At 43.9% G+C, this 18,920-nt stretch overlaps 1 protein-coding gene across 3 annotated transcripts in view; it reads right to left on the bottom strand.

Moving 5' to 3' along the window:
• ST7 (suppression of tumorigenicity 7) overlaps window positions 1–15,913 on the bottom strand; it is a 154,675-nt gene extending 138,762 nt beyond the window's left edge. The window contains exon 1 of one of the 3 annotated variants that reach the window (XR_012654642.1): window positions 15,553–15,831. Coding sequence is in view for 2 of the 3 variants with exons in the window: in XM_075059152.1 (XP_074915253.1) it covers window positions 15,553–15,703 (151 nt within the window). In the remaining variant the exon portion in view is untranslated. Of the gene's footprint in view, window positions 1–12,592; window positions 12,645–15,552 lie in introns of those variants that run through there. The other 2 variants (XM_075059152.1, XM_075059147.1) reach the window with 2 other exon arrangements.
• Window positions 15,914–18,920: the final 3,007 nt, after the last annotated feature.

Here is an 18,920-nt window from a genome sequence, read left to right as displayed (position 1 = left end):
GATTAAACAGAACTGGCCCCAGTACTGAGCCCTGGGGAACACCACTTGTGACTGGCCACCAACTGGATTTAACTCCATTCACCACCACTCTTCGGGCCCGGCCATCCAGCCTGTTTTTTACCCAGTGAAGCGTACACCCGTCCAAGCCATGAGCAGCCAGTTTCTCCAGGAGAATGCTGTAGAAAAAGGTGTCAAAGGTTTTACTAAAGTCCAGGTAGACAACATCCACAGCCTTTCCCTCATCCACTAAGCGGGTCACCTTGTCGTAGAAGGTCAGCCAAGCCGGACCTGCCTTTCCTTAACCCACACGTCAGGCACACGTCAGACTGCGCTTACAACGGGCTCCACAAGAAAGCACCCCGAGCCGTGGCCCAGGGAAGGGCTGTACGTGCAGAGGTGCTCTGCACCAGCCTTCAGAGACGGCCTTCTGCTGCGGGTCAGGCTGTGCCCCCAGGGGGGCAGCCGGCAGCTCTGGCCGGGGATTGCTCACCTCCCGCCACACAGCGCAGGCGGCACTCGGTGCTCGGGGGCAGCTCCTCGACCGCTGCGGGCTGCCACCCAACGCCACAGGATAAACTAGCGTGAGTTTTCCAGTGCCTTAAAAATCACTTGAAGTCTGTAAAAATGCTTTGTGGCCTTACCGGTTGAGGCAGCGGGTTGAGCAAAGGCAGGCAGCCTGGTACCAGTCACCTCCTCAGCACCTCAATGTCAACTGTCCTCACTGTCTCAAAGCCCAGAGTCTGCAGGAGCGTTGGCACACAGATGCAGCACCCATCGCCACAACTGTTTCAGTCTCTCAGTCTAGCTCATCTGGTGGTAATCATTTCAGGAAGACGAACGCGAGACAACTTAAGTCAACAATCAGTCTTCCAGTCCCACATTTTCCATTTTTTGTCCTACTTAAAATAATCTGGCTTTATGGCAGACACCATTGTTCCTTCAATTTACTGTAGCCCAGGACCTGGGTCTCCCAAACCTCATCTTTCAGCTGACCTTTTAAAAGCAATCTAGAGGACCACCTCGCAAGAAGACTTCTGAAGGTCAAGGGTGGGACTTGACTTTGCCTTATGACTACGTCAGTTGTAGGATGGCCCTACAACTGTACTTCTTACCAATCGCATGACTGTGTTCAACTTAATACTTCCCCTCCACGGAAAAATGCAATATACTGACAGTTAAGGGTCTCCGCTTGTATATGAAGGGGCTCCATCACATTCACAAGTTCGCTGCATGGGGCTGCGTCTGTGTGTGCAGGCACCCACCGTCAGAAACAGATGACAACCCTGCGTTAGGTCTCCGACACACAGTCAGACCTAAGCTTTTTTCAAACTGCTCTCCTTGTCGCTGGATGCCTCCTGTGTCTTTAACAGGATGCCCTCTAGTGCGTAAACTGTACATGGACTTTTCCACTTCTGCCCACATTACTGCGTATCAAATGCAAAATCTGTTTAAGGCAGCCTTAGGCGAGGCATGATGCAGGGCCCAGCTCAAGCGCTAAGGAAAGGACTAGAAGGGAACTAGCAAAGACAGGGGGGAAAAAATACCTACAAACCAAGAGCACAGAACAAAAGTCTAATCTTACTGTTTCCATCTGAATAGCAACCACGAGGAAATGGAAGTGACTCAAATGCAAGCGCATTGGCTTCTAGTTAGTTTTCTGCATGACAAACATCTGCTAAATAGAACCTATAATTTTATCCCCTTCATAAACTAATTTAATGAATCCTTTCTACTAAACTTAAACTGTAACACGCCAAACAGTACTGTTAACAGTCTCTGTAAATAAATATGCAGTTTATTTTGTTCACTATAAATTAAGAACAGAATTCAAACTTCAGACGGCTCCCATCTACTGCCATGCAGTGTTGGTGATCCCCCACAGGGGACCCATATTTTAAGAACAATGTTGAGGACCCGAGTCAGCCAACGTTCATCTTGCTGAACTAAGGCATTCACAGAAAGCAAACACCGTAACCAAATTTGTTTGAACTGGTGTGTATTTTTGGTTTATTATTATTTCATGGTGTTCTTGCATCTCTCATTAATATTAACTTTTATTCCAAACTGACAGCGTAACTTCCTGCAAAAGCAACGGCTATGATGCACAGTACTGAATTACACTCAACTAAAAGGATACTGTGGCATTGTAGATGCACATAATATACTGTATATCAGATATTTAATGCTTTTCTTTCAGTTAGCAAAGCACTTTCTGGTTTATTACTATACTACAGTATAATTACTAACTATAATTATGCTTATTATAAAAAGTGTAAGTACATGTTAATAAGTAAACTAATGACTGACTAAAGCATCTAGGTGATGAAATACCACGGGTCCTTCTGATAACATTGCCCTGTAGATTTAATTCCAGTCTGCGTGTTTAAAATACGTATCCCAAGTAAACTAACACTATAAACTGGAACAGAGAAGATACTTTTAATACCGATTTATTTTCACCTTAAAGACCAAAGGCAGATAAAAATCTAAGGAGGGAGGGGGAATGGAAGAGGACAAAGCCCTTACTTAACAGGCAGGCTCAGGTAGGGCTGGCGAGGGCACAGGTATACGGCACTGCCTCCGTATACAAATAAAAATACATCCAGAGATCGGCAGAGCCCATCCCGCACAAGGCACATCGCTACCGGCTCCGTCATCGCACTGGGTTTCTGATCCTCACGCGAGGAGAAGCTTCTGAAGGACTAAGCCCGGGACCCCCTGTCACCCGAGGCCCTGCGAGGGGATGTCGGCTCCCCCCCGGCACCACCAGCCCCTTCGCTCCTAAAACAAAGGCGTTTCTGAGAAAAGGCTTCGTAAAATCTCGTTGCCCCCAGCATCCTTCTCCCTTACACGCTCCTCTGTCACATTAGATTAGAAAAGGAAAAGAAACACGCAACTAAACAAGCGAGATTTTGGTTGGCAGGCCTTCCGTTATTCATTTACTGTTTATTATTGATTTTTGTGCCCGTGCAGAAGGATCACGTGTGTGCGTGTCGGAAAGAGGACGACTGCAATTTACAGAGGGCTGTGTATGTCAGGGAGCTCAACAGCCCGAGAAGCTCTCTGCGGATTCTCTCCGTGCCTGGTTTTTGGATTGTTGGGGTTTTTTTGCAAACTAAGAAAGTCTGCAGTGTTCACCCTGGGCTAAACCACAAACTCCTCTGTGTAGCTCTAAGGGTCCGCTGCGAAGATGCAAAGGGGCCGTAACGCGGGGTGGAAGATCTGAGTTCTTGGGTGATCCCCAGCGTGGCAGCTGCCCTCCCGATGAACCAAGCTGGGTCAGCATTTACAGCTCCTGAGCCGCCTTACAACAAGCGACTGGCAGCTGGTCTCGTTTGCACCAACCAACAAAACGGCCCCTGACAGCCCTGCAGTAAAGCGGAGAGCACGGCCGTCCGCAAACCCACGCATTTCTGCCTTCCAGCAAGAGGAACTCCACCGTATCTAGGGAAGAACGGCTTTGTAATGAAGATATTACAGGATATTTATACCAAGCCTGTATTACTAGCTCACCTAAGCAAAGTAGCAAACGATGCTGACCAGTCCTGCACATCGCTGACTCTGCACCCCAACTGACAGAGCATTTGTAGAGCTGTGTATTTATAGACCTAGACCCTCAAACACAAGGGGGACAGTACTGATTAATTATTCAGAAACCTAAATAAAACCAACTGCCTAACAAGGACGTTGTTCCATCATCAGTCAGTGCTAGCTTGAATGTGGCCTGCAGAAAAATTGGGAATTTTAGTTCTACCTGAGTTTCAGAAGGCAGTAAAATAGTACTTGAAGCACCCAAAATTTTCAGCTGAGTGATTTACTAATTACTGGGTTTAGCTCATATCGTGTAAAATTCATCATATTGTCAGAACGCTTACAATACCCTGTAAAACTGAAAATTTATCTTGCAAATTCAAGAGCTTAAAAATATGTGTGGGAAGATAACTGATTAAAACTCTTTAAACATAAAAGCACCCGAGAAGCTTCACAGTTTAGGTTTAGACAAGTCAGCCTTTTTAACACATAATACTAACTAAATATCTATCTTTAATGCTGTCTAACCTGCGCTGCTATCAGTTCTCAGTTTCTTGATACCCGTGATGTTCCAAGCACAAGAAACCAGCAAATGTACAGACTTATTTCAGATTGCTGGGGGTGTTTGGGAGTCATTCACGCTAAATACCCTCTTCTACCAGGACCTAATGTCAAAAAACTCTCGGGGCAACGCAGTCATTTCATTAGAGTCAGCAGGAGCTTTGCCGACTGCTTCAAGGAGGCCAGAACTGCAACACAGACTTTCTAAAAATAATTGTGGGAAGTTAAATTCCATTCCTACCTCACAGATGCCAATCTATCAGCTAAGGCTTTAAAATAAAGCAACATCAGCCCTGTACAAGTAACACCCACAAGACCTGGGATGTTCAAAGATTCCCTTCTGCTTTGGTGAGGACAAAAGGCACACAAATAAAACTGTATCTGCTAAAAGTCAGCCTGAGTTATATCTTAAGAGTTGTACAAAAACACTTAATATATATCAAAATAAACCCAGCAGATTAGTAAGATTACTTCAACAAAATAAATAATGAGATAGTAATGTGAGAAACAGGATACAGTAGTACCCAAAACAAAGCGAATACTTATTTCACTTTTGAAAGGGAACGAAACTGTTGAATGTGGAGGAAAGAAAAAAAAAAAAAGTAAGTGCAAGAAAAGAGATATTGTGACAGGAGAAAGAGAGACATAATTCAAAGAGCTTAACACATTCAAGACATGGCTGAGTGCAAGATGAAGAGTATATACATAAATCATCTTACTGAAAGAAGTGGCATTCGAAAAAATCGAGCCCAGCATCAAGACAGTTTTAATGAACTGATGAAAGTCCCCAAACTATGCCAGAATACCTCATATTTCGACATTTAATACGCAGACCCAAGCCACTGCACTACTGACAAAGCAGTACTACGTGAAACTTCAGAATTTTAAAGATAACAATAAATTAAGCAATGCGGGTAAATGAAAAATTGGATAAAACGCAAAATAAATAAATCGTGACAGACCAACCAGGTGTCTCTCTTTATTAAAAATAGCCAGTTTTCTAGCCACGAAAAATGAGTAGCTCTAAACTGTCTGGATTTCAGTAAAGTATTTGGCAGTGCCATAAGAAGTTAGTTAAAACAGGAGACGTGGGGAAGAGAGAGAGGAGCTGGCAGAGATGGAGAAACCTGGAGCTTGCCTGGGAGCGCTGGGCTACGAGGAGAGCGCTGGGCTACGAGGAGAGCCCAGGGAGCTGTCAGCTGAACCTTACCGAATATTTTCATTACCGAAACCAGAAGGGTACAGAAGGCGGCTGGTACGAGCTGCCAGAGAAGCCGGATCAAAGTTAACGGTGCGAAGGGCAAGGGACCACCACCAACGGGAAGATAATGTAAAAGATGACTGAGGCCTGGAGTCAGGGACGCAGAGAACCCTGTCCCCCTCTCCAGTCCCACACAACCAGCTCCTACCTCCTCCTCACAGGAGGCACGGGAGCTACACCAGGACGCCAAGGTGAAAACGCTGGCTCCCGCGGAGCCGCTGACAAAACGCCCTCAGCTCTAACACAGGCAAAATCCTCGCTCGCCAGGTCTAGGGAAATCCTGCATCCCGAGCGCCTTCAGAAGTCCTGGAGCTAACGAGAGCTCCTCGTGGCTTGTGTTCCCCTGAAGACGACACGGCTTTTGGGGCTGCTGCTAACACAGCTGTCATCAGCACTTTTAAACCATGGACTCTCGGCACGTATTTCTGGAGGGAAACCCAAGTCAGGGATATGTAGGACAATATTTACTGCTAAGGAGATTCTCCTGTGCTTGTATCACTCCTCCTTTGCCCTGACCCAACGAGCTGGACAGACGGACACAGGGACCAGAAGGCACTTCTATACCACCCAGCGCAGCACAGGACAGGAGCCTACTCGGAACATTCGGACAAACCCATAAGGTGAAGCGCTACCGAGGAGACGCTTCTGGCCCCCAGAAGCAGTAGGTCTGCATCGGTACGGCCCTGCACGAGACCCCCCCAGCTCCTTCTCTCAGCAGGGAGGGCTCATCAGCTCGGGTGCAGCATCCTGCTGCTCACAAAGTCGCACTCGGGGACTCTCTGTCCCCCTGTCCCCCACACAGGCTACGACAGGCCAGCTGCACGCCTTTTCCCAACGGGGTCTGGTTTAACCTTCTCTCCAAAAACTGAGGAAATGACTAGTCTGGCACTCTAAGCCGAGATTTGTGTAAAACATACCAGCTGGGTACGCTGCTATCAAGTTCACTTCGGAATTAAAAATAGCAAGAGAAATTTCCCATGGAAGATCAAGCGCGTTAGTGGATCACATAACCTTGCTCCAGACCAAGCCACGCTGTGAACAATTTTCAGTCCTCAGCATAAAACATACAGGCAGCGCCATCAAAACACTTAGTTATGTGAAGATCAACATCTATGGCACTCGCAGGTTACAAGCATGTCTTCTTGAGAAAGGAATGGCAGCCTTACAAAATAAAACGACGACGATGATAACATTTCTTGTGCTTTAAATCTGACCTCTGTGTGTCTTGCTGCTGAGCACAAGACCTAACGTATCAACCTAACAGGCCTGACATTTAATAAGCCAAGTTTATTTCTAGAAAGTGAGCTGGAAATTAAATCTCATGGTTGCAGTTGGCACACTGTACAGAAGAGGAATCTTACAATGACTGCATTTCATTTTTGCCCTATAGCTTTCATCCTTCTAATTGGTATATTTAAGTGCACTTAATCACTTAAGCATTGAATCTACCGCAGTGATAAATCTCCAGTTTAGACTCCACAATAATAAATCTTTGTCTTCTCTTAGCAGCTGGCGAGATTTGATTTGGACTTTGAATTTAGGTCTTTTCCTCAGGCTTAACAGTAACAACTTGTTTGTTCTGTCTGCTGAAAGCACGACATTAACTCTGGTCTTTAAATGCATTATCGTTGCTTAAGCTTAGTGTTCTCGGTGTTAAAATCGGTTGCCCTTCTGCAGCGCCCAACTAAGAAACACAAAAAAAAAAAATCCAATTAGCCTGTGCTGGGAGTTTACAAAGCAACTTTCACTCATTAGTATTTACACAGCATCACTGGTCCACATGACACTTCACAGACACGAGGACGAGCTGGAGCTTATAAGGCAATCTTTCAATAGATGCCTCCAGTGCCACAAAGAGCTAATTTAAAAACAGGTGGAAGGGGCCTTCAGACACCCCCTTTAACAGCCAACAGAGGAGTAACATCCCCACAGGCACCGCACAGTCCATCAAATCACAAGAGGGGAAACTGCCCTTGGACTGAAGAGACTGGAGACTCTATCCCCAGTTTAGCTACAGGCTTCCTGCAGTACCTTGGTAAACTATTTAGGCTCCAGTCGTTAAGAGTTCATGCATATTAATTACCTTTGCAGTCAATCCCTGGACCTATGCTTGCAGAACAAACCATGCCATTAAAGATTTGCAGGATCGGGGTCTCATTTCCCTGTGCCTTAGTTCTCCCTGTACAGTTCAACATAACTCTCATTTGTATTCGACATACCAACAAATGTCTGGAGCAGGGCCTTATTTTGTTAAATATAAAATATCTTCTTAACAACTAGCCTTGTTATAAAAAAGCTGAATCCTGACTTGTTGCGACTGCTGCACCAAAGATTGCATCTTCATCCTTTTCTGACAGCGTTGTTCATTTCTGTCGACTTCAGTCCAGTAGAAACTGCTCGGTCATCCAACCTAAGTCACCGCTTAAGTGGTTTTATTTGCTTTACCACTTGCCAACAAGACAAATAACTCTCCCTTAAGCACAGAGCGTGCCAGCTGACCGCGCTACGCACAGAAACGTTGGACTCCGTGGGGACGGTGGTCCGGCACACGCACAGAAGTCCTGGCACAGCCGGGGACGACGGTCGGAGCCTCCCTGCTCGCACAACCTACCTGCACGCCCTCAGCCATCGCTTCCAGCTGGGTGTTGGTTTTGTTTTAAATCTCAGCATGATAGGGTTTTTACTAGTCAGCTCTCCTGTTTACCACGGGCCATTAGATTTCCCTCCCAGTTCCCCCACTCTTGAGCTTGGCAATCCTCACCACACTGACAGTCTTAATACCACGACAGCCAAAGCTGCAAAGCCATAGCATCGCTTGCCATAGCAGTTGAGTCCAAACACGCACATCTTCAAAAATCTCCTTTAAAAACATACTTTGCCTGTGAATTCCTCTGGATTCAGCTTGCAGCCACCCATTTTTGTGAGATTTGTCTCCCCTATATTAAAGGCTACTTTAGTACCCGCTATTTTCTTCCCACCGTATAGTTTAGAACGTTAGCAATCACCTCTCAACTCTTTGTTTCTATTAAAGTGAGGGCATTGCACGCAGCACATCTCACAGCCAGGCTGCTGCTTCAGACCGCAGATGATCTGGCCCCAATTCTGCCAAGTATAACATATGCATTTTAACTCCAGATAGTTAGGAAGCTCACTATATGTCTGTCAACTAGATTAAAGCTCTTACTCCTTAGCTACCGTCAAGTCGCTTCTGTAGCTTCCCTGTGATTAAACGGTTCGAGCTTCCTTACGCTAGCAATGTGTTTTTGCTAGACTCCGCATAGTTCCACTCGGAGATGCTCCAGATTTCAGAATCCATTTTATAACACAGGGATACCATTCCCCCCAAAATGTGTGTTTTATTCAACATCACCTTACTAATTCCTGCTACGTGTTGCTCTCGAGGCAGGCATCACGCCCTTCTGTCTCACTTAACATAGAGCTTTGGCCCAGAATTACGTATTTCTCTCTTTTCAGTCCTTTAGGCACCGATACTATTTAGCACTTCCTGCATCTTTCACAAATGCAAATTTATGATCTAGATATTTGCATTTGCTTTGTTTACAAAATAACCACAAAACCAAATCTATTTTAAATTTTTCCTTGAATTTAGAATCGTATTTTCGTGGCCGCTCAGACAAAAAGGACCTACGACCTCTGTCAACAATGGGGCTTATGTTCCTTTGGGCTGAATTCATCTGGGTACTCAGTGGCCAATTTGGGAAAATGCCACTACATATATGCAGTTTTAGGAGCACTTCTGAAGTTTTTCATCAGAACACAGAGGACATTAGACTTCAGTTAGAAGCTGGCAGTACAACTCCGCAGTTGCGTATTAGCCAGCATTACAGCAAGCTCACTCAAGATTTTATCAGATATTATTCTGAAGGCTCTAGCTTAAACATTTCCCCTGAAACACTGGCTGCAAATTTTCTAAAGCTTTTGTAGTATGAAAGTCAATTTCTTAAAGAAGTATTTTCTGAAAACCTTGCATTTGCTACAAACTTCACTCAGTTTCCTGCATTTGATGCTGACTGAAAAAATTAAGCTCAATCAAAAAATCAAACTCGTGAAGAAATGCCAAAATCGTAGAAAACAAGTATCATTGTACACTGCGTCCATTGGGAATTGATCTAACAAGTTTTGTTAGGGCTTTTCCCCCCACGGGAATCCCATGTTTCATCTATAAAGACTTTTGTCAAAAATAACACACTACTTTCATGCACATCATATTCTTTCCAATAAAAATTAAAGGGAGAGTTTCCAAGTGTACCATGCTGAAAATACACATGCTTAAAATGGTTAAAATCTGTTTTATAATAACCTCTTGAATATCAGTCTATATCCAGGTAACAACTGATTTTTTTGCAAAACCCAAAAAGGCAGACTGAAGAAATCTTTAACATCCAAACCCTGTCTGGAGGCTTGGGAGCCACTGTGAGTGCTTCGCGGTGCTGTAACTGATACAACTGAAGAGGGAGGTTAACAGTAAACAAAACACTGTTTACTTTAATTACATTAGAACTGCAGAAAATAAGAACAGTATTTAGGAAAGACTTCATTTACATTCTGAGAAATGCAAAAATTAAGACAAGTGATTTGGGGGTCAATGGGCAAACTACCCATATACAACTGATTCTGTGAAATCCATACGCAGAATTAATGCTGACCTTGCCAGAAGTGGTCATGTGTTTAAAATCTTACTTTCAACAGGGACGCTCATACCAAAAAAAAAAAAAAAAATTAAAAAAAATCTACACTTGCAAGGAGTTAAGAGTTTTTCTGTCTCCTTTTGGTGGTATCAGAGTTTTGCTCCAGGTTTTCCGTGGACACGCCACCACACTCACTTCTGTAGTCCATGCGGTAGATGCTTACAGGGAAACCCATCACAGCGATGGCAGATGACTTTGAAAGAGGGCCAAGCAACTACCACCGAGACCGCAAACGTAAAAGTAACTGTCCTTCAGTTCTTCTCACAAGAAATAAGTTGTTCACTCATTTTTAATCCATTTGAAGCTCCCTGGCCTTCGTCAGGTTAATGCTTTCCAACTTTCATGATGAAATTAAATTAATGAAGGGGAACAATATCTCCTGACCGTGCTGTCGAGATGCTATCGCGGCAAACGCACCACAACACACACGGTGGCTACGGTGACCTGGCCCGGGGAGGACAAACCCCCAGGCATCCAGTCCCCCCAAAAAAAACCTTCTGCCCTAAGGGCAGTTTATCTCCATAGCTCTGCGCACACACTGCTCCAGATGGCCAAACATCACCAGCTGGAAAAAAGTGACCGTTAGTTAAATTTTAATAACAGGAGAATATTTACTGCTGCTACTTGAATTTGAGACCACGGGAACGAAAAGTTACTTATTTCTCACGCTGCAACCTCCTGGAGCCCATTGGACCAGTGCCCGGTATGGGCCTGCAGGGTCAGGGAGCCCAGAAAGGGAGGACCAGAAAGACCAGAGGAGCTCCACCGGCAGCACCCACCATCCTAAAAGACAGCACCCACCATCCTAAAAGACAGCACCCACCATCCTAAAAGACAGCACCCACCATCCTAAAAGACAGCACAGCCTAAACCCCAGAGGCGTGCTCCATCTCTTCACCTCCCGCAGTATTTCTGCTTATAGAATCACACCCAGCTTTCCTGCACGGTTAAATACCGGAGAGTTTTCGTAAAATGAGGGTTCAGTGGGGCAGGAGTGGTCCAAGCCCTTTGCTTAGCAAAGCCTGTGCAACGCACGCACCCGAGGCGGACCAGATGTCCGTAGCATCTGGCTGCCTAAAAATCCCTCCGGTTTTGTGTCTTCACAGAGACTGTTGGATGAAGAGAAAGCGTTGTTACCCCAACCGTACAGGGAGCAGAGGAGGCACCTCCAACACGTCTGCTCCGTCCTCCTGCCCCTGCGCGCACAAACCCCGGCGCTGAGCGCGCGATCCGGTGCTGGCCGGTGCCGCCAGCGTCGCTGCACATCAGCCTCCTTCTCCCCCTCTCCAGACGGCTGTTTCTGGGCTTTACGAGGAACCTGTTACATGGTCACAAATCCCCCATTAATTATAACCCTAGGTAATTATTTCAGTGGGAATATCATAATAATAAAAAAAATGGTAATGAATAAAGACACCGTGTTCCTCCGGAACACAACTTTGTCACAGCCACCAGCTCCTCACCAAGGTGACGTGGTTTTCCTCCTCCAGCTGCGGTTCTCCTGGGCTTGCTGACCTCCGGGTCCCAGCAAGGACAGCGTCACTTGCTTTCTTTCACGCTACGCTGTAGGTTCCCAACCCTCCCTTCTCTAAATGTTCAACCGGTAACAGTATGGGGGGGCTGGCTCCAGCACGGCTGAAGCGGGATGTCCCACAGAAAGCTACTAATACGCTACAGACACCGACAGATTCAACCCAGAGCTCATACCCATATATTTATTATTTACACTGCTAGGAAATCAGGTTTTTTCCGATTTCTCTACCCTCAGCAACCCAAAGGTTTCCTCCTGCCTGCCTCGTCACAAGCCAGTTATTAAATCCATCCTTCTGTTGCGCTTTGAAAGGATAAACAAAATCATCAGAAACTGTTTGACTTCTGGGGCTCTTTCCTTCTTAGGATATGACTAGAAAGCCAAACTGTTATATCAGGAAAAACAAGCAGGGCTGCACATTTTTAGAAGAGGTGTGTCTTAGTTCAGATTAGCGTGGCATTCAGAAATAGTGCAAGTGCCAACATGGGAGGAAAATACAGCATGTTATATAAAATAATCATGTTTATTTTAATTATTTTGGAATAAGATGATAACATCCGCTTCCTCAACTACTCACTCTGTATTTAATATTTTAGCCTGGCATATTAAGTCTTCTCTCTTGCTTCCTGGCTAATGGTACGGTACAGTTAGAAGAGTTCAAACACTCCTATTCATAAAGGATTTTATGATTTGATTTGCACATCAAGCTTCAACAAAAAGAAAAACAAACATGAAACACCACAACTGGATTTATCATTAATATTTTTATACGACAGACTAGATTTCCCTTTGATTGCCATCACAGCAATGTACTCCACTGAGGATACTGAAATTACTCTCTCCCCAAACTGTGAGAACCTTCAAGCCTGGAAGCCCAATGAAACCCACAGGATGACTGACTTGCACTACCAGACCCACCAAATGCTCGGGGCGTGCACACCGGTACGACGTCAAAAGAGGGGGAAAAAGGGCCCCACACTTCACCTTAATAAAACTTACCGCTAGAATTGACCACTGGACTATTTGTCGAGACCATCCGTAATTACTCTGACCGCCGCCGTTGCACAGCCCACTGCCCCAGCCCTGGCTGAAAACCGATTTAAGGCTGTAGAACACCAGCGACTCGCATGTCGCCATCGGATTTGAAGACTTTCAGACACGGCAAACGCAAAGGTTCCTTTAGCAGCTGATCCACATTTTGTTAAAAATTAATGCCTGATTACAACTAAATTGAGTTTGCCCTCTGCTTCCAATCATCAATTCTTATTATTCTTTTCATGATTAAAAGGTCACTTATTTCCCCCCATGACAATACCTCCTTACTGTAATCTAATCACCCCCCAAGCAAAATCTCTTATTCTGATGCTTCCCTCCAGCCCTTAAATCATTTTTCCACTATCTTCTCCAGCTCTTCCACTTCCTTTTAAAAATACTGACATCAGGCATGGAAAAACAAAATCACAGCAGTAGGAAGCACCAGTCCCTCTGGTAGGTACTCTCCCTTACATGCCACACTAATCCTTCATATCACTGTGCACCGGCCCACTGTGGACTCGGGCTAAGGGGTCTGATCTAAATATCTAAAACCTTTTTAATTCACTACTTCGTGAGGTGCCAATCACACCTGCGGAACCGCACTTCTCTTACCGGCTGTCTGAGCCTGCGCCTGGCGGTTCTGAAAACCAGTTTGTTTGACCTCAACTCACCAACAGAACCAGCTTGTTCTGGGAAAATGCCCGGTCATTGTTTTTAATCACCTTATTATTTCTTTACGTCACACAGAAGGTTTATTAGCAACGTTTACGCTTCTGTTTTCACATGACTGAGATAGATATATTTGATTGGTATCACATCTGGAGCCAGCTGCTGTGGTACTTTATGAGCAACCTTAAACCAATGACAGTATCCTATTGTGATCGATTGCGGGGGGAATCCACAATAAATTAGATTGGGTTTAATCCATTCAAAAAAGCTTTGAAAAACAAAACAAACCAAAACAACCTCATATTATTGTCAGTGCTGATTTTTTAATAAACCCCATTTAGGAACAGATGATGCATAAAGGCCATATTGTGCCTATTGTTCTCCCCTGGTAACTAATTTTCATCAGGCACTTTGGGACTTACTGGTAATTTCTTCAGTCTTTTTAACCCCCTCGGTGCTTAAAACACACAGCTGTGAAAATCCCTCCCATTTACTGATTTCATACTGTCATTTTACTTGCATCTTGGGACATTTCAACGAAAACCAAGATGACTCAGCTGAAGATGGCTGGAGTAACATTTCAAATGAGAAAGTGCATCACGAATTAGTTCTTTCAAACTCAGGAAGAAACCTGAGGAGATTGATTAGGTCTCAGATGGTTGCCTGCAATTTTTTTCCAGTATTGAAAATGATAATATAAAGCATTCTGACATTTTTGCTTGACAGCCATGGCCTGCAATGTTTATCTGGGACATATACATGACATAAATTATTAAGAATCAAGCAACAAGAATTATATCCTGTTCTAATCAGCATGCAGCAATGACAAAAGAAACAGGACACTTGTTCAAAGACATACTGAGAAAATTTGACCAAAATAGTATTTAAAAATAATTTTTAATTGTGTTTACACTTAAAGTAAAAATTGTGGTATGCTGAATCTTTTTTTTTTTTTTTTTTAAATTCCTCTTTGATGCCGGATTTGCCAAAGGCTTATCAAGTGAGAACAGGCCAGAAAGAGGGGCGAAAAGCACTCAGATAACATTCAGCTTTCCCAGCAGCAGGGATGCCGCAAGGGTTACATCTCGTCTGCCCCCAAAACAAACAGTCTTCTCCAGTGTAGGGGGAAAAAATGTAAATGATCACAGTAGATAGGAAGGAAAAATAAGCAGTTTCAAGATAAAGACATAACTGCCCAATTCAGACTGGCTGACACCACGTAAGGTACTGCTGATTCAGTGTAGTAGTGGCATAATACCTTAGTGAGTCTTAACAGTTAAAGCAAAGTCCATTGCAACAGTGATAATCTTCCAGCAAACTTTTATGCTCATTATTTATTACCATGCAGAAGAATAAGCCGATATCTAATTTTTATCAGAAACACAATAAAAAGCCTTAATCCTGTTAAAAAAAACGCTTGAGTATAATATAAATTGTACAGGAAGAGGTATTAATTCCGCTCCGTACACTCCCCGAATACAAGCACACTCCCCGTAATAACCAAGGTCCTTTTCTATCCTTCGGAGAAACCAAGAATTTTCCACAAATACGGTCTTCCTTTCAAAGCCCTCAAACACGCATATGCCACCTGCTCCTAAGAAAGATCCCAGCGAGAATGAACTGCCCCGCAGCTGAAGACGGGTCTGTATTTCCTTAGTTTACATCCAAGATAAGTCTGTTAGGGAAATTAATTGAGACCAGGCGCACAGGAGATGTAAACTACTCGTAGCTGCTCCTGACTTCGGCTTGTGAATCGAACAAGCCGCACATTTTTATTTTTTTTTTTTTGCTCAAGCCCCTGGAATTCTCAAGTTATTCTCGAAAGTCCAGGGGAAAAAAAAAAAAAAGCATGACATCGCGGGGGCTAAAACAGCAGTTTCCCGGCCAAACCAGTCTAAACAGCTTAAGCCGCTACTTGAAAAACCAAACGTGTCCTATTTTTTTTTATTTTTTGCCTGAGTCAAAAAAATAATCAGACCGCCGACTCCTTTAGCGAAAAGCCCAGCGGGAAACATAACTCCAGAAAGTCACAACCTCTACCGAGCTTCAGCGTGAAATCATCTTGAACTTTTCCCAGCATAAATTGGGGAGAAGGAGAAGCTCTTCCAGTACCAGGTCCCCCCCCCCGGGCAGACCCCTCGTCCCCTTCCCACGGGGGGCGGCTCCGCCGCCCCCCGTGGGAAGGGGACGAAGGGTCTCCCCGGGGAGAAGAGCACCAGGGACACACACACACACACACGATGACGGCACCCTACCTGTGGTTAAATTATCATTAATCTTCAAGGGCACCCTTAAAATGTAGACCAGGAAAAGCATGATGAAGAACCACAGCGTCCAGAGATAAGTCCAGGACCAGACGATGCAAGATTTCAGCTGTTCCAAAAAACCCGTCCCAGCTTCAGCCATGTTTTTTTGGAGGAGAGGGGAAGAAAAAAAAAAAAAAAAAAAAAAAAAAATATACACACAACCCTGCTCTCTGCTGCCACAAGCTCCCAGCGTGTGTTTGCGGGATGATTCACGCCTCCCCCCCCCCCCCCCCCGGCTCGGTTCTCCCCGGCTCGCCTCGGTCCCCCTCCTCCTTCTGGAGCCCCCAAAAAAGCCGGTCGGCTGTCCCCAAACCCGGGGAGGAGCTGGGGAGGGGGGGGGGAACCGGCGGGGACCTGCCCCCAGCCGGGCTCGGCCGCCCCCCCCGGCCGCCGCATGATGAAACGCGGGGAAACACCGAGAGGGCTGGGGGGAGGGAAAAAAAAAAAAAAAAAAAAGACAAAAAAACCGCCTCGCACCTCCTTTCACGGCTTTGAACAAGAATTTCAGGCGGTGTTTTCACCACGCAACGGGATTTTTAAGCCTAAAAAGGGCTCACGCAGAATCTTTTATTTTTTTTAATTTTTTTTTTTGTAGTTTACTCGCCTAAGCGTCTCGCTAGGATAATACCACGGGTGTAAAGCCACGAATTTTTGTGCGTGTGTATTTCTGCGGACAATGCCCAGCAGAGTCCTGAAGTGTAAAACTCCCCCCCCCTCCCCGGAAGATACTACATGGCCCAAGAAATACATGTGTCTCATTAAAATAGCATCAATAAAGCATAATCTTCATAAAATTTTACTTTTACATGTGTCTCACTAAAAGTGTCCATAAAGCATAATCTTCATAAAATTCTACTTTTGTGAAATACATTTTTCTTCTCCCATGACTCTCTCAATGAGGTGTTTCTTTGTGAAACAGGATTTATCAACAGAATGTGACAAAAATTCAGAGGTCAGTTCACATAACCGATCCCTGCTTTTTTGGATGTTACGCAGGTTACGTTCACATAGACATACACGGAATATTGCAATTTGTTTGGATCTCTCTCCTGCATTTCCACAACCTGTATTGAGGGGGATAATACTTCCCAGCATTTTAAGAAACAGGTAGTATTTCCTGAGCAGTACCAAAAGGACAAAAAATCCAGGAGAATTTTTCCAACCGGTAATAGCCACTCTGCCCTGGGATTTTCTAGTCTGCCAATGAAAACGTCATCATGGAGAAAAACATAGCAGCTTTCCCAGAATGTTTACAACACCTAAAGACATTAAACCAAAATAAATCTGTAGTTGTACAAACTGATACCTTCTCACAGTAGCAAAGGCACCACTTTTGTTCTTCCAGATTATGCTATGGGACTTGGAGCTGGATGGGCAACACTGGCTGTGTCTGGAGCATTCGGTGGTGACAGGATCTTCTGATCAAGGGTGCAAGACTGGCAGAAGTTTTTCCTGCTAATAAATCACACAACTTTTAAAATTAGAAGATACAGATTAACTACAAAAAGGTCATTTATAGCTTAATTACATACCAAAGAAAACCACATTTCAAATATTTCAGCTTCCCCTTCCAGTTATAAAGGCAAGAAATACTTAACACATAAGTCACGTCTGAAAAAAGTCAATATTATTCCATCATGCAGTTATTTATAAATCAAAATACTCACCTCATGTTCCCTTATGTATTAGTAAAAAATGCAAAACACTAAGCAATTGTTGCATTTTCATAAAGTTTCCTCTACATATTTTAATTTTCAGAATATTATTGCTCGTTTTATAAAACTAACTAGGATCAATTCTTTTTATGTATGAAAGACAAAGGTGGTTTATGGGACTTTTTAATTTTTTTTTAATAACAACTTTTCATTCTATTAAGCTGTCCTTTATTGAAAGACAGGAGTGGACTGTGTTGGTTTCTTCAGTTGTGCTTTCTTTGTTGCCCCTGTATTACTAGAAGATCAAAATGCTGTGAACTGTGCCCGTTTAAAGCACAGTTACTAATTTTATGCCTGTCTTCCTGTAAGCACCACTGTTTCTTCTTCCCCTGGAATTATTTTGCAGTAATTGTATGCATTTCACTCCTGGAGCTCCAATGTTTTTACAGTGAGCATAAAGTATTTAAAAACCAAGCTGCCAGTGGAGTTCAGCTCTTCAGGCTCCCAGTAGCACACCCCAATGGATTTCCCATCAGGTGCTACACACAAAAGTTAAGAAGAGAAAGAAAAAGTAAAAGTAAAAGAAAAAAGAAAAGAGAAAGAAAAAAGAAAAAAAAAAAAAGGAGAAAGAGAAAGAAAAAAAAAAAGAAAAAGGAGAAAAAGGAGAAGAAAAAGAAAAAGCATGTGTCCAAACCCCAATGTTTGCATGAGGTGAAGAGCAATTACCCATTACGATATCTTGACTCATGACTAGCTTGGTGCACTCATATGACAAATTACATTCCTGTTGTCCCTGTTAAAGAAGCACCTAAGCTGACATTCAAGACAAGTTCACAGTTCAGGCTCTGTTTAACACAAATTATCTCTCCTCTTTCAATTGTGTTCCAAAGGAGTGCCAAGTATTAATGCAAAGCCTTAAAACATGCACTTGCTAAGTCAAGACATAAAAGAATACAGCTGAAGTGATCATTGGACAAAAATTATTTTGAAAAGAGTCTTTTACCTTTCTGTTAAGATTTTCCACTCAATTATCTCACTCATTTAAGTGTTTTCTCACAAACCCCGCAGGTACCCCAGTTCCTACCTCAAAATAATACCTGTAAGTGCGAACACTACTAATTTGTTTGCCATAAACCGAGTCCAGGGTTCCTAGTTTCTCATACGACTGTTGATGACTTTGCTAAATGAAATCAGGAAGTAGAAGCGATGACAGTTACTAAATATGAGGTACAGTGAAATTACTGTTTTTTTCCAGAAGAAATGCATGCTCCTGAACTTGGGTCCTGGCAAGTAAGAAAGAATAGATGGGACCACTATGCAGCAAAAGTCTAGCTTGAATATTCTGCCCACCCGGTATTTTTATGGGTCAAGATCTAAAGTACTGGGGTTTTTAATGTTGGTTTGGGTTTTTTTTTTTACATAAACCTTAAAATATCTTCCATCTGAACATTTCAGAGATCAATACCTTTTTCTAGGCCCACAATGTACAATCCCCTTGGAGCCCAGCTATAAAATAGGATTGCATCAGGTTTCTTGGCAGCCGAGAGGTGGCCAGGCACGTTTGTCGAGGACGTTCAGAAAGGGCACGAACAAGACCCACATCGGCTCCAGACATCTGTGAGCGCTGGGCAGCGTTGTCAGCTTGGTCCAACGGAGCCAGAC

Source organism: Buteo buteo, chromosome 28, assembly GCF_964188355.1.
Source record: "Buteo buteo chromosome 28, bButBut1.hap1.1, whole genome shotgun sequence".
In the NCBI taxonomy this organism is placed as follows: domain Eukaryota; kingdom Metazoa; phylum Chordata; class Aves; order Accipitriformes; family Accipitridae; genus Buteo; species Buteo buteo.
The sequence above is the reverse complement of the archived record's forward strand: the minus strand, read 5'-3'. Positions and strand labels throughout refer to the sequence as shown.